Source organism: Zalophus californianus, chromosome 2 (genome assembly GCF_009762305.2).
Source record: "Zalophus californianus isolate mZalCal1 chromosome 2, mZalCal1.pri.v2, whole genome shotgun sequence".
NCBI classification, from domain to species: Eukaryota; Metazoa; Chordata; class Mammalia; order Carnivora; family Otariidae; genus Zalophus; species Zalophus californianus.
The window spans coordinates 5,145,113-5,161,252 of NC_045596.1; the positions used below are offsets into that span (position 1 = coordinate 5,145,113).

General features: G+C 47.7%; 1 protein-coding gene across 3 annotated transcripts in view; it reads left to right on the plus strand.

Annotated features, from left to right (window-relative positions):
* The window catches only part of CRMP1 (collapsin response mediator protein 1), a 72,198-nt gene that overhangs the window by 35,193 nt on the left and 20,865 nt on the right, over positions 1–16,140 (plus strand). For all 3 annotated transcript variants that reach the window (XM_027600380.2, XM_027600381.2, XM_027600382.2), the window contains exons 5-6: positions 13,909–13,970; positions 16,039–16,119. In XM_027600380.2, the coding sequence (XP_027456181.1) occupies positions 13,909–13,970; positions 16,039–16,119 (143 nt within the window). The remainder of the gene's footprint in view (positions 1–13,908; positions 13,971–16,038; positions 16,120–16,140) is intronic.

A 16,140-nucleotide genomic window follows, 5' to 3' on the forward strand; every position in this document is an offset into this window, starting at 1 on the left:
TTTATCTGCATTTGCTGTGAGCCCAGCTATGAGCTACACACCGCCGCCTAAACAATGGAAAAACGAGATCCTCTTTGAGGAGCCTGTCTTCTTCTCCTTCAAGCCCTTTGGAGGTACCCCCTGTTCACAGAAGAAAGCCTGATTTCCTTAGCCTGGCATGCAAGGCCCTCGCTGGTCTAGGCTCATTTTCTCTTTCTCTACCTGAACACATCTGGGGTTCTTGTTATCCTGGATGCCATCCCCTGAAACCTGCTTCACCGCTGGGCCTGTGCGCGGGCTCTACCCCCTGCTAGGAATGCCCTTCCTTCTACTCGGCTACCCAAGCTCAACTCGCACTTTCTCCAGTTTCCCCAGTTAGAACTGCTCGTTCCTTGAATATCCATATCAGGTTACTCTGGGGGCGCCTTCTCCATTCCTCTTGGATTATGGGACACTGGTTCTCTGTCTGGCTCTTGTGTTAAACCCTGAGCCCTATGGTGCGGGAGGGAGATTCCATCTCCGTATCCCATCCCGGCTCCCTTCTGTTTGGACTCACATCAGGTGTCCCTGCACAGTGGAGACACTACAGTGTGCATTGTGTTGAAGTGAGTTGAACTGAAGATACACGAAGCAAAGAACGAGAGAACAGAATGAACCAGGGCGGGAGTGGTCAGTCTGGAGAGGGGCAGTTCTGGGTGCTCTCGGAAGAGGCAGCCTCCAACGAAGGAAATGCTTCGAAGAAAGCTCGAGGGTGTTTTCAATTTTTAAGATATGTATGCTGTGTTTTCTCATTATAAAAGTATACTCGCCACATTACAAAAAAGTCAGAAAATCAAGAGAAGGAAAAAGGGCTTGAAGGAGAAGAAGACAGACTCCTCAAAGAGGATCTCGTTTTTCCATTGTTTATGCGGCAGCGTGTAGCTCATAGCTGGGCTCACAGCAAATGCAGACCCCCAATCACCACTTCCATCAATGTTAAGGATTATTGCTTTCCATTCTCTGTCAGTTTAGATGATTTTCTCCTTATATACTTATACGATAGCATTTATTTGGAATTCTTCTATTTTCACTTAACATTTTGTGAGGAATCATTACTTTTCATTAATAACGTTTTCATGGCTTGTAATGTACAATGTAATGGTTAACTTGCTTAGTTATTTTCTTTTCATTGGGCACTTACGTTTTCTGTTTGCTCTACTGTAAGTAGTGTGTTATGGTGAACATCTTCATATATAAACATTTGTTTGCATTTCTAATTGTCCCCTTAGATTTCCAGAGATGGAATTACAAGGTCAAGGTTTTAACATTTTTCAAACTCATGACACTTACAGCCAAATTGCTTTCCTGAAAGATGCACATACTTGCATGCCCACGATCCCCATGTCTCTGGCCCCTTGCATGCTTGCGCCATTGGGTGGTATTTCTTCTGCAAAATCCTTGCAAATCTGATGAGTCAAATTCAGTCTACCGCTATCCACTGCAGTTCTTTTGTCTTTAATTGTGGTAAACATTTTGCTTACCTTTATGTGAATGTCCAGTGATATTCTTTGTCCACTCATGAGTTTGTACGCCTGAGTTCTCCATATCAAGAAGGCACTGCCCCTCCATAGTAGTTGCTGTGAATCACACTCTTGTTTTGTACAGAATCATAATCCAGTCACAATCCAATCATAACCTGTAATTTACAATTTTGTATCTCGCTTTTCTCACCTAATGTTAAATCCCGAGCAATTTCCCACTTATCCCGTGGGCTTCACCATGTCAGCTTTAGCAGTCTGACTGTGTTTGGGGATGTGGAGAGGGGTCAGGTGGAACACCAGGGCCACAAAACCGTCACAAGAGAGTGCAACAGCTCTGTCAGGGAGGGACACTTTGTGGGGTCAGATTTGTTGCATTGTCTTAGAAGAGGACAGAGAAATCTCTTCCCTTGACCAGACACTTGCAAGGAAATGACTGGGGGAGGTTTTTAGGTGTGTTCATGGTTTTAAGCGTCTGACTAGTATTATATAAGGTTTTTTATTGATTTAAGTTTCAGAATTAGTGCGTGTTTATTGAGAAACAATACGGAAGTGTCAGAAGTAAAAAGTGACAATTGGGTGTTTGTCTTTCCAGGCGTCTTTCCTGTCTGTGTGTGTTCACACTCCCACACACATAATTCTTAAATGAGCAGAACTGTAATGTGCATCATCTTGCACCACGCTTTTTTTCACTCAGTAAAATGTCATGGACCATCAGGCCCCTCCACTTACCAACTGTGTGACCCTGCGCCAATCCATCAACCTCTCTATGCCTCAGTTTCCCCATCTGGAAAATAGAGGTCACAAAAAGGTTGTTTTGAAGATCAAATGAGAAGGTATATATAAAGTACTTAGAACACCACTGGCCCCTGGTAAGGATTCTGTATTTTTAGTTATTACTCTTATCCTCATTCCGTCATTTCTCATAAGACCTCCAGAGTGTTCAGTTTTATGGAGGTACTGGGTTGACCTCCTTCCTGTTGGAAAATTTTTTTTTTTTTTAAGATTTTATTCATTTATTTGACAGAGAGACACGGCGAGAGAGGGAACACAAGCAGGGGGAGTGGGAGAGGGAGAAGCAGGCTTCCTGCCGAGGGGAGAGCCCGATGTGGGGCTCGATCCCAGGACCCTGGGATCATGACCTGAGCCGAGGGCAGACGCTTAACGACTGAGCCACCCAGGCGCCCCCCTGTTGGAAAATTTTTAAAAATTATGTTGTCAGGGCTCCCAGGGAGCAAACTCTGAGGTAGAGACCGGTGTGCAGGAAATGAGTGTGGATTAGTTTGCTATTGCTCCTATAACAAGCCCGCCCAACTTGTGGTTTAAAACGATCCCAGTGGCGGTTCTGGAGATGGGAAGTCTGAAGTGGGCCTTAGGGCTGAGGTCAAGGTGTTGGGGGCCCTGGGGAGAGCCCTTCCTTGCCTTTTCCGGCCCCAACAGTCTGCCCGTGTGCCTTGGCCTGTGGCCCTGATCCTTCCAGCCACCGCCGCCCCCCACATTGACTCTGACTTCTCCCCTGCTTCTTTCCTTAAAAAGGACACTGGTGATCACACTAGGCCCTCTCCGTTAATACAGGATAATCTTTTATCTCAGGCTCCTTAATTTATTTTATTTTATTTTATTATTTTTTAAAGATTTTATTTATTTATTTGACAGAGAGAGAGAGAGAGAGACAGTGAGAGAGGGAACACAAGCAGGGGGAGTGGGAGAGGGAGAAGCAGGCTTCCTGCCGAGCGGGGAGCCCGAAGCAGGGCTTGATCCCAGGAAATTGGGATCATGAACCAAGCTGAAGGCAGACGCTTAACCGACTGAGCCACCCAGGCGCCCCATCAGGCTCCTTAATTTTATCCTATCTGCAGATTCCCTTTGTTGTGTGGGGGGGGAACGTATTCATAGGTTCTGAGAATTAGGGTGAGGACATCTTTGGGGGGGGTTGTTATTTTGCCCTCCCACAGCGTGATCACAGTATCAACCCCTGTGAGCAAAGCCCAGGGAACAAGATTGGCTGCAGGGAGCTCTGAGACCTGGACACCCTGCCTTTGGATCCCGAGGAAGCCAAGGAGGTGGGGACTTCATAGCTCCCCGCCAGCCAGGCATTGGGCGTGGCCCCTCTGGGATGGGGCATGACCTTGAGCTAGGCTGCTCTGTGCACGGAGGGTGATTCACACAGGGCTGACAGCCTGGTGCACCTGAGACATGCAGGGAGGTCCTAAACCAGTGTCCGACGGTGGAGGTTCATCCTCGTGGGTGGGCTCAAGCAACCACACCTCCTAGAAGCCTTCCCTGCTTGCTCCGCCCTCCAGGCTGGTGTCCCCTCGGAGCTCCCACGGCCCCAGAGGGGGCTTCTCCAGCAGGGCTGTGGTGCTCGGGGCTCTCCTGCCCTCATCTGCCCTCTGGACTCAGACTGCTCAGGAAGAGGTGGGGTTTTCTCCTCTATTCCTGGCACACAGTGGCCTCCCCCACGGTTGTCTCTTTGGGACCTACTCGGAGTAGATCGCAGGTTCTCCTCCTGGGCCAAGGAGCTCTTAGTAAGCTGCCGGAGCTGAACCCCAATTCCCAGAGGGATGTGTTTGCAAAGCTCAGGTGTTCCGATGCAAAGCAGGGTCGGGATCGCAGACTCAGGGCCTGCCCTGCATGCACCCCTGTGTCAGGGCTTTAGCAAAGACCCAAAGGAACATCAACCTCCTGTGAACCCCAGGCCCGAGGTTGGGTCACAGGCTCCATCTCACATCCCCTGAAGGAGACCCCAGGACCTGAACCCTCTGCTCTAGGATGGGTGGGCCAGCAGAGCACCCTCCTCTGGGGCCCAAAGGGTTAGCGCCAACAGGCTGTAGGGGTCGCTAGGACCGAAGGGTCTGGAGGGGAAACAAGATAAGAAATTCGAGGATCCTCCGTAGAGGCTGGACCCTGTCCCCCAGAACAGTTGTTCTTGCCTTTTCCTTCCTGTTGGCCAGTCCCGTGTCTGAGGTTGGGTGGATGGGTTATAAAGGATATTGTTATCAGGGCTCCTAAGTGCCTGGATTCTTTCTTATCCCCAGCACTGTCATGAGGCTTGGCTGAAGCCCCTTCCCCTCTGTGCACCCGTAGCCCCATCAAAACACAGGTGGGATCATTTACAAGCCCCACCCAGCCCCCCGCCTGGTCTTTCTCCTTCGCAAGGTGCTCCGTGAATGGTGGTGACCTCGGGGCTCCAGTCTAGGCTCACCTTCCTGAGGGGCCCTTCAGCTTCCGTAGTGTCCTCCCCATCCATCTGCCTGTGACCCCGGCCCCAACTCATGTGGGATATGGCTCCCGGGATGCCCCCAGGGGGCTCAGACTTACCAGGTTCTCCCAAACCCATTACCCTTTCCTGTGACCTCTGCTGTCTGTCACTCGGCGTCCCCATCTCCGTGAGGGGCATTCCTGTCCGGCCGTTCCCTCTCTCTCTCTCCCTCCCCGACCCATCCCTGGATCCATGGCTTTGCATCTGCAGTAGCTCAGCTCTGACTCTGGGTCTCCACCCAAGTCCCTTCCCTGATGTGGGGCCTTCGGTGTCTTGTCCAGATTCCTGCTCGGCCTCATCCCTGGTCTCTGCCCCCAGTCTTACCCCGCCAGTGCATTCTTGCTCCAGCCGTAGATGTGGGATTTAAAGAAGCAGTTAGCATGAACACCTGGAGTGGCTCCACAGTGTCCCCAGGCTCAGTGCCAAGTTGCTCACGTGGCTTTCAAGGGCATTTCCCCAGATGCTTGCATATAGGAGAGGTACAGCAAATATTGGGGAGCAGGCTGAGTTCCTAGAAGATGCTCTTACTGACTTCTGTACCCTAAAGTGTTTAGCACACGTCTGGCATAGAGTAAATTCTCAGTAAATACTTAACGCATGAATGACTAAGTTAGGGAAGGAAGAGAGCAGGGAGGGAGAGAAGGAGGGAGGGACATGCCCGCTCTCCTTTCCTAAAGCATTTTTAGCACAGCCCCCTCTGAGTCAGAGGGCTTGCCCAGGAAATTCGACGGTCATCATCATTGGACTGTACAATCAAGGGCAGGACATTTTCTAGACGGGAAATCAATGTAGAGCTCGTAGAGTTCAGTCCGCCTGTTTCAGAAGTGGAGACTGGAGCTCAGAGAGGTGCAGTCCCTTCCCCAGTTTCACATAGCAGCTGGCTCTTGGACTCGGCTTTTTGTCACAGAGCTGTTGCAAGCATGTCTGGTGTCTTTGTGAGAATTGCAAAAAGGCACCCTCTTGGGGTGATCCAGGGGAAGAATGTGCCCTTCTCCTAGGGCACAGGCTTGGCAGCTGGGGCTCAGGCTGGATTTAGCCCCCTTGGACGCTCTCTTTGCTGGGAGCCCTTATCCGGGGCACAGGTTGCAACTCCTCAAAGCTGCTGCCCAGCCCCTGACCTCCTTGCCAGGTGCTCTTTATGCTGCATGCAGGCTGCCGAAAGCACAGGTCTGCAGTGCCTCTCGCAGGGACAAGCTCAGGCTATGGGACATGAAAGCCATCACTCAACGCTCGAATCCATCTTTAGATCAAGCCGTTTATGGCTTATTTTAGAAATCTCAAATTACAAGAGGAAGTTATTCCAGAAAACGGCGGTGCCAGCATGCTGTGTGGACTTGGCAGGGGAGAATGGCTGTGGGTTGGGGTTTTTTATAAACCCCGACAGGGGAGTCCTCCCTGTGTTTTCTGAGTCACAGACCCCAGCCACTATTAATAGTACTAATTGGTTTTGTTGGATGCCAACAGCATTTCAGTCTCAGAGAGAAACTTTAATTTAGAAATCGTTGAAAAGAAGAGAGAGAGAGAGAGAGGAAAAAAACAAAACAAAAAAAAAAAAAACAAGCCCAGTAAAGAGGAGAGGAACTCACATTGACTCGGTGCTGGGCTCTGTCACTTGGGTCAGGTGTTTAGCCTGTGTCACTTGGTTATGTTTTAAGAACAGCAATGCAAGAATCATAGTGTCATTCCACCATTGGTATGAACCTTCTGGACCTTTCTGCAGGAACTTCTATTGTCTCTTTATCACATTGTCCTGTGTATCAGGTAGCTTTTGCCATGTAACAAACCACTCCAAACCCAGGACTTAAAAGGATAAACACTAATTATGACTCTGTAGGTGGACAACTGCAGTTGGGCTCAGTTGAGCAATTTCTCTCCTGACCTCGCCTGGGCTCACTCAGACCTTTGGGCCTCAGCTGGAATGGCTGGGGAGATGCTCCACACATGATCTTTCATCTGGTAACGGGCCCTCTGGGACCTCTTAGCTTGGTGGTAGTGCTCCAGTGGGTGAACATGGAAGCAGAAAGCCCTCTTGAGGATTAACTTAGAACTCACACATCTTCATTTCAATTGCGTCTTGTTGGTCAAGTCAAGTCACAAGAGAATCCCAGATTCAAGGGATGGGGGAAAAAGACTCCACCTCTGATGGGAGGAACCTGGAAGAATTTGTGGCTATTTTAATCTCAATAGTGTCTCATCTGGCCACAATTACTATAGCCCTCTTTCATTCAAAATACTCTCACTTCCACCCAGCTGCTCCAAAATTTCCATTCGGTTATGCCATCAGGTTCAGAGTCTAGGATCTCATGTTGAACATCTCCGTAGGATGTGGATGAGGTTCCTTGGTGTGGCTTCTCTTGATCCAAAGACTTGTGAACTTAAGAGGTAAGTCATGTGCCTCCCCACCCCATGCACCCCACATACAGTTTGTGGGGCATGGACAGGTCAAGCACAACAAACACTCCCATTTGGAAAAGAGAGAAAGCAAGTGACACATGGTCATAACCCCCTAGAAATTCTGGAATCCAGCTGGACACATATTGCTGGGCAGACCTCTGGGGGTAGAGAATATTCCTTTGTCAGGGCCGATCTTTCTCCTTGGGAGTAGTGCCCAAGTTCAGGGGTTGGCAAACTCCACAATCTGTGGGCCAAATATGGCCCGTGGCCTATTGCTATGCAGCTCATCAACCAAGAATGTTTTTATATTCTTAAGGGTTTTTCAAAACAAAACAAACCAAACAAAAACAACAACAATGACCAGAAAACAAAGACTATGTGACAGAAGCTGCATGTGGCCCACAAAGTCTAAAAGATGTACTCTCTGGCCCTTTACAGAAAAGCTTCCTGTCCCCTGCGCTAGACTAGTGCTTGCATAGCTCAGGCTCTACTCTGGGGACTCTTGGCTTGACCATTGAACATAGAGTTCACTTTCTATGAAGATGGCCCATGTTTGCAGCAAAGCACCTGTCTCAGCCTTTTTCCTACCCATAGAAAGTTGGTGGCCAGAGGCCCCCTTTCATTTTGAATAGGTTCAGTCTCTCTTAGTCAAAGAGGGTACAGTTTTCTTAAAAACATCGTGGGTTTCCAGTGGATCACATTATAGTTCACTCCACCACACAACTGTTTTTTTGAGACAAGCTTCTTTAGGTGACTGTTGGTGTGTGCCGTGTGGTGACACCTTTAAGATTCTTGGAAGCCCTTTTGTCTGGCCAAGCAAGTTTACTGGGCACCACCTTGGGTTTTTGGGAGGTCTTAACAAAGATTTCTGGGCACACCCTTGATTTAATCTTTACCCTGAGGTCGTTTTTTTCCTTTGAGAACTGTTTGTGGGTTGGCAAGAGTAGAGATGAGAAGTAGTCCTGCGTGTCCACTCAATTCTGCTTGCAAACTGAACTGATCCTTGTCTCTCTGGTCCTATTTGATGTCTGTCTTCTGCTGCTTCATCATACTCAGCTTAGGCACTTAATTACGTTCTTCACGGAAGTCACTTTATTTTTTTATTTTTATTTATTTTTTATTGTTATGTTAATCACCATATATTACATCATTAGTTTTTGATGTAGTGTTCCATGATTCATTGTTTGTGCATAACACCCAGTGCTCCATGCAGAACGTGCCCCCTTGAATACCCATCACCAGGCTAACCCATCCCCCCACCCCCCTCCCCTCTAGAACCCTCAGTTTGTTTTTCAGAGTCCATCGTCTCTCATGGTTCGTCTCCCCCTCCGACTTACTCCCCCTCATTCTTCCCCTCCTGCCATTTTCTTCTTCTTCTTTTTTCTTAACATATGTTGCATTATTTGTCGCAGAAGTACAGATCTGCAACTCAACAGTCTTGCACAATTCACAGCGCTCACCATAGCACATACCCTCCCCAATGTCTATCACCCAGCCACCCCATCCCTCCCACCCCCCACCACTCCAGCAACACTCAGTTTGTTTCCTGAGATTAAGAATTCCTCATATCGATGAGGTCATATGGTACATGTCTTTCTCTGATTGACTTATTTCACTCAGCATAACACCCTCCAGTTCCATCCATGTCGTTGCAAATGGCAAGATCCCATTCCTTTTGATGGCTGCATAATATTCCATTGTGTATATATACCACCTCTTCTTTATCCATTCATCTGTCGATGGACATCTTGGCTCTTTCCACAGTTCGGCTATTGTGGACATTGCTGTTATAAACATTGGGGTGCACGTACCCCTTCGGACCCCTACATTTGTATCTTTGGGGTAAATACCCAGTAGTGCAATTGCTGGATTGTATGGTAGCTCTATTTTCAACTGTTTGAGGCACCTCCATACTGTTTTCCAGAGTGGCTGCACCAGCTTGCATTCCCACCAACAGTGAGGGAGGGTTCCCCTTTCTCCGCATCCCCGCCAACATCTGTCGTTTCCTGACTTGTTCATTTTAGCCATTCTGACTGGTGTGAGGTGGTATCTCCTTGAGGTTTTGATTTGGATTTCCCTGGTGCCGAGCGATGTTGAGCACTTTTTCATGTGTCTGTTGGCCATTTGGATGTCTTCTTTGGGAAAATGTCTGTTCATGTCTTCTGCCCATTTCTTGATTGGGTTACTTATTCTTTGGGTGTTGAGTTTGATAAGTTCTTTATAGATTTTGGATACTAGCCCTTTATCTGATATGTCATTTGCAAATATCTTCTCCCATTCTGTCGGTTGTCTTTTGGTTTTGTGGACTGTTTCTTTTGCTGCGCAAAAGCTTTTTATCTTGATGAAATCCCAATAGTTCTTTTTTGCCCTGGCTTCCCTTGCCTTTGGCGATGTTTCTAGGAAGAAGTTGCTGCGGCTGAGGTCGAAGAGGTTGCTATCTGTGTTCTCCTTTAGGATTTTGATGAACTCCTGTCTCACGTTTAGGTCTTTCAACCATTTGGAGTCTATTTTTGTGTGTGGTGTAAGGAAATGGTCCAGTTTCATTCTTCTGCATGTGGCTGTCCAATTTTCCCAACACCATTTGTTGAAGAGACTGTCTTTTTTCCATTGGACATTCTTTCCTGCTTTGTCAAAGATGAGTTGACCATAGAGTTGAGGGTCCATTTCTGGGCTCTCGATTCTGTTCCATTGATCTATGTGTCTGTTTTTGTGCCAGTACCATACTGTTTTGATGATGACAGTTTTGTAATAGAGCTGGAAGTCTTCACGGAAGTCACTTTAGGCAGATTTGCAAATTCTCTGAGTACATTATCACAAGTGGCAATTTTTTCCTCTTGTATTGCTGCTGCCTAATAAGAGTGGCCCCTTTCCCACCCTCCACTAACAGTGTGTTGGCTATTTTTCCCAGCCTTTGGCCTCCAGTTTCCTCAGGACTGTTCTGACCTCCACCCACTACCCAGTCCCAAGGCCAGTGACACATGTGTTAGATTTTGGCCACTGCAACACCTGACCTCTAGGCAAAGATTTCTGTATCTGTTAGCCTTTGTTTTATAACAAACCCCTCCAAAACCCAGTGGCTGAAAACAGCCACTGTTAAAACCACAATGAGATACCACCTCACACCCATTAGAAGGGCTGTTACCAAAAAAACTGAAAATACTGAGTGTTGATAAGCATGTGGGGGGAATGGGAGCCCTGGGGCACCATTGGTAGGAATGCACACTGGGGGGGTCCTTAAAAAATTCAAAATAGAAGTACTCTATGATCCAGCAACTCTACTTCTGGGTATTTGTCCAGAAGACTTGAAGGCAAGGATTTGGAGATATTTGTACACCCATGTTCATAGCAGCCTTCGGCACAACAGACAAAAGCTGGAAGCAACCCAATTGTCCATTGATGGGTGAATGGATAAACCAAATGTACATCTCCACGTCCTGTCCTCCAGAGGGTCTCCTGAGCCTCTTCACGCGAGGCTCCAAGGTGAGCGTGAAGCCCTGAGGTGCGGCTTGGAGCCAGTATGGTGCCATTTCCGCCTCATGCCCTGGGTCAGTGCAAGTCTCCAGACCAGCCCGAGTTCAAGGAGTGGGGAAATAGACTCTGCCTCTTGGGAGAGACAGAGTCACTGCAAAAGTTTTGTGAAACTTTAAAAAAAATTTACCCGCCTGTTTAATTTCTTCCTAGCTCTCATCTCTGCATGAAATTACCTTACTTACTTACTCACTTACGGCTTATTCCCAGTAGAATGTAGACAAGCATCCTTCCTTCCTTGTTCACAGCTGTATCTCCAACTTCTAGAATGGTGCTCGTGCACAGGAAGCGCTCAGTAAATATTTGATGAGTGAGAAAATAAATATTCCATGAAAAAGGGCTTCTGGGGTCCAATAAGTTTGGGAAATGCTCTCTGTTTATTCTGTTCTTGAATATTCTTAACGCACATGATCATGTTAAAATCTGTGAGAAGCCCTGCAGAAAAGAAGCCTGTTTACTGTGGAGGAATCCATTTTTCTTCACCAATATCAGCATCCCCGGGTTTGACTGCAAACAACAGAATCCCCCCAGAGCTTGGCTTAAGTTTAACGAAGCAGATTTGCCTTGGTGATAATGACGTGTATGCAAGGGTCCCACACCAGGGAGTCTTGTCCCGTGCTCATCTGTGCTTTTCCCTTTGAGCCAGCTCTGTTCTCCCCTCACCCTTGACCTGCATTCTCTACTCCTGTAGCCACCATGCTGGAAGGCGGCAGCCTGCCATCTGGGTTGTACATCTCTGTTTAAGACACCAGCCAGGTGTTTTTGGGTGTTAAGTGGGCTCTGTCCCTCCTCCCGGCTCAACTCAGCATCTGCCGGATGCCCAGCCCTGCACTAACATCTGTGGTCTGGGGTCACATGGTATGGACATGGCTGCTTCCAAGGTTATGGGGTGGATTGAGTGAGAGGGGTTTCTGAGAACTGGCGGGTATCATGAATGGGTTGACTTCCGGTAAGTGCTTAGCACAATCTTTGAGAATTGGTATTCCGTGCCACCTCCTTGGAGGAAAGCTAGGATGATGGTATATGTGAATTTGGGAGGTTTGGGGAATTTCAGGACTCACCGTGTTTCCGAGGCTCTATTGCTAGGAGTTATCAGGCTAAATATAAGGGAATATTTACTACTCTTGATACGCATTGCTTAATTGGATTTTTAAGCAGGTGCAAATTGGTATGTAGGAGGGACTCATTTTGACGCACATTCATTAGCACTGGGCAACATATTTTCAACTGTGGTACAATACTGAGGTTTTATTTCGAATTACTTTGATTACAAATAAGACCAAATCTCTTTATCTTTATTAGCTAGCTGCTTTTTTTTTTTCTTAAATTGTCTGAAAATAGTGTTTACCTTTGGGGTTTTAGGCTTCTTTGCTTTTATTTTAATATTTTTAACATAAAGCAGAAACAGAAAAACCACACAGATAAAAAATGTGGCTTTATGAATTATTATGAGGCTACCCCACTCGGGCAAGAAGTAAGACTTTGCCGGATGCCCCCCAATGGACTATCCATGGGCCCCATTTCAGTCATGACACCCTCCTCCCCCCAGAAGTAACCACTGGTGTTTTCTAAATAAGAGGGTCTTTTTTAAAACCTCTGTTAAATTTGTTGCAGATATATTTACCATGTTAGTTACTTGTTTGTTTTTTTTTTTGAGGTTTTAAGAATTAACTTACAGAAGGTTTCTATTAATAATAATTCAAATCTGTCGTGATTTTTTGAGATAGCTTTCAATGTGAGATGACTTGACCCTGTTCACTCACCGCAAGATGCAGTTTTAGGATGTATTTATTAAATTTACCATGTCTGCTAATTCATTATTTCTGCTTTGGTTTGTGTCATTTACTTCTAATTTCTGGTGAATTTTCATTTTCTTTTTTTTTAATTTCTTATCATGAAAAAAAATCCTTATCGTGGAAGCTTAATAGGTTAATATTCATTTCCCCTCACCTTAAATAAATAATGAAGCATTTTTTTAGCCTCTCCCTATAGTTTTATCTTTTTACTCACTGATAATTGATCTGTGTCTCTGTATATACTGAGTTTTTGTTTTTAGATTTAAAAAAGATTATCTTTATAAGGAATACAATATCAATGAATTGCCTATTATTTTTATTTAAGTCTACCTGATTAATTACAAACTGATACTTTTAATGTTAATTTCGGTACCTTATTTTATTCTTTACATTTTTTTCTGATAATTTGGACAGGGAATTTTTGTTGCCTTGGCTCTCTGCGTAAGAAAAGATTTTTGGTTTGTTTTCGCCATTATTTTAGTATAAAGGAATTCTCAATCCCATTTAATACTTTTGCCCTAAATGCATATTCTTACCCAGACATTTCCAGATTCCATGAACAAACACTCATTGCACAGCACATACTACGGATGTGCAAATTGAAATAGCATAGAAGACGTGGTCCCTGTCCTCACGCACATGGAAGGTGTGTTAGGAAGGAGTCTCCTACGTCCCCTGCTCCCTCCTGGCCTGTCCATACAGCACACGAAGTCCCGTCATGTCAGCCTTCTTGAATGCCCCACCCCTGTAGCTCCCGCCCTGGCTCAGAGCCTCGGCACACCTGTCCCGTCGACCTTCAGCACCCTCCTCCCACCTGCCATTGCCCTCTGCCGCTCTGCGGACCCATCCTCCCCACTACTTCCAGAATAGTCTTTCTGAGTCAAAAAAAAGTCTGAGCATGTCACACCTTGCTTTGAAAACACATGCTCTGGTAGACCGTGGTGATGGCTGCACAACATTTTGAATGCACTAAATGCCACTGAATTGTGCACTTGAAAATGGCCGTCATGGTGAATTTTGTTATATGTGTTTTACCATAATAAATAAAGTAGGGGATTAAAAAAAAAAAAGCACATGCCCCCTTGGATTGAGCCATAGGATACTTCTAGTACCTTCACCTTCTGTGTCTTTTCATCCACCTTTCCGTCCATACCCATGCACACCCGTCTCTCGGTCCAAATAGTCCCCCTCCCCCCCCCCTCCCTCCTCCCCTTCTCCTCCTTCAGATTCAGCTGTGTGGCTTCCCCGGAAGCCTCCTTTGCCCCCCCCGCCCCGCCCCACACCCACGCTGGGTTCGGTGCCCCCACTGTGAGGCCCAGTGGCACCCTTCTGTCCTAGCAGTGACCACTCTGTACTGTGCTCCTTGATTTACCGAAAAGGAACGCTTTTTTCTTAAATGCATTTTTCTGTTTCCTTTTTTATCTCGAAACAGGTGTCAATTCCTTCCAAGTCTACATGGCATATAAGGATCTCTACCAAATGTCTGATAGCCAGGTAGGTCCTCCTCCTGCACACCCCCTCTCCTGGGCAGGAAGCAAGGGAGTTTTCAGAACGGGCAGGGGAGAGCTCTGAGTTCAAGTCCTGGTTCTGACACTGCATTGCTATGTGACCTGTGTCGGTCCCCACCCCTGCCTGCATTCCTATCTGGCCACTAGAGTGGGGTCGAGTGCGGGATCCCTTTGCCTGGTGGTTCCCAAATCCACCTCATCCTTAGCATCATTTAAAAAGCTCATTAAAAAAAGACAGACTCTTAGGGGCTCCTGGGTGGCGCAGTCGGTTAAGCGTCCGACTCTTGGTTTCAGCTCAGGTCATGATCTCACGGTTGTGGGATCGAGCCCCACATCGAGCTCTGTGCTCAGTGCAGAGTCTGCTTGAGATTCTCTCTCCCTTCCCCTCTCACTCACTCTCTCTCTCTCAAATAAATAAAATCTTAAAAAAAAGACAGATCTTAGATCCCACCACAGATGTTCAGGGCAGGGCTCAGGAAACTGTACTTTCCCAAAAGCTCGGCAGTCCATTCTGGAGATCTAGCAAGTTCGGGCACCACGTCATTAGCTCTGACCCAGAGGGGAGCCCTGGCTCTCTCTCTAGCCAATCGAGTGACTGAGGTCTCCCCCGCTTAGTTTTCTCACCCCTGCAGCGTGGCCATCTCTGGCCCTGCCGGTTTCCAACGTTGTCATGTGGGTGAGAGGAGCTCGAGAAAGTGATGCTCTAAGTGGTGCAGGGTGTCGGTGTTATTGTCTGCTGGGCACCGGGCCTTCTTACACCACTGGGACTCCGGGTTTTATTATCATTGTCCTGCCCTCTGCTGGTTAAAACGGTGGGGCAGTGTGGCGGCAGAGGGCACGGATGCCATAGCCAGACTGCTTGGCTGCAACCCTGGCCTTGCTGTGCGGCCTGAGGCAGCTTTCCCAATCTCTCTGTGCTTTAGACTCATGAGAGCACCTGCCTCCTAGAGGTTGTCAGGGGATTGAATGAGTTCATAATACATGACTCTAGGACAGTGCCTGGCACACATATGGGCGCTGAGAAGCTGCTATTCCTTATGACCATGCAGTTCGATGTGCAATGGGAGACGTGTCCAGGTCTCACCTTTCAAAATAAACGCTTGGAGGTGATTAACATAACATAATAAAAAAACAAAACAAAAATAAACGCTTGGAGTTATAGAGAATAACTTACCCCAAGGTACCCTGCAGGCCTTTGATTGTCACGGAAAGGCTAAAATTGGTTCAGTTTCATGAAAAAGTAGCACGTGTCTGTCTAGCATAACTGAGATTTTCGCCTGTTTCATTCTAACCACCAAAGCCCCAGGGACAGGTGGAGTTGAGCCATGGGGGTCCTGGAAGGTGCTTCCTGCCCCCAAGTGTCCCCCACCCCGCCCGCCCCCTGCTGTCTGCATCTAAAAGCACATGTCCCAGGGTGGGGTGCTGTCTTGCACGCATGCAGAGCAAAGTTACAATTCGAGAGGCCCTGGAGAGGGAACGTGGCGGCTCTCGTCCTCACCGCGGGCACGTGTCTGAGTGCAGATCCTCTGCAGGTGGGAGTAGGGCGTGGGCAGTGGGCAGGGCCTGCACCGGCTAAGTAAGCGGATGCCTGGCGGAGTGTGTATTACCTGACGGTTAGAGTTATTAGAGAACTCGGCCCACAGCGCAGGCTGAGCACGCCTAGTTACACAAGTTCAGTAGAACTGAAACCAATATCTCAGCGTGGCTGTCCCCAGCAGCAGCGGCAGGCGCCTGCGTGGGTTGGAGCCACATCGAGGGTGAAAGCCACGATGAGCACCAGGACCGAGGGCATTCTGTGCCGTGGTGTGGCTTCGCTCAGTTCTGCCCTTCCCCCAGCCTCCTGCTTTGGGATCCGGAGGGTGTCAGGGTCAAGGGGAGACCCTTTCCAAGGCTTAACTCGTTGAGCAATGCATTCCATTGGTATGAACAGAGCGTCCGTGTTACCTCTGCAGGGGTCGGCGGGTGGGCGACTGAGCAGAAGAGCCGTCTTTGCAAATGCTCAGGCTGTGATATTTTTCTCTCCCCCCCCCCCCATGCCATTGCTTCTCCCTCAGCTCTATGAAGCCTTCACCTTCCTGAAGGGGCTGGGAGCTGTGATCTTGGTCCACGCCGAAAATGGAGACTTGATAGCTCAGGTGAGTGGTGTGGATGTCCAC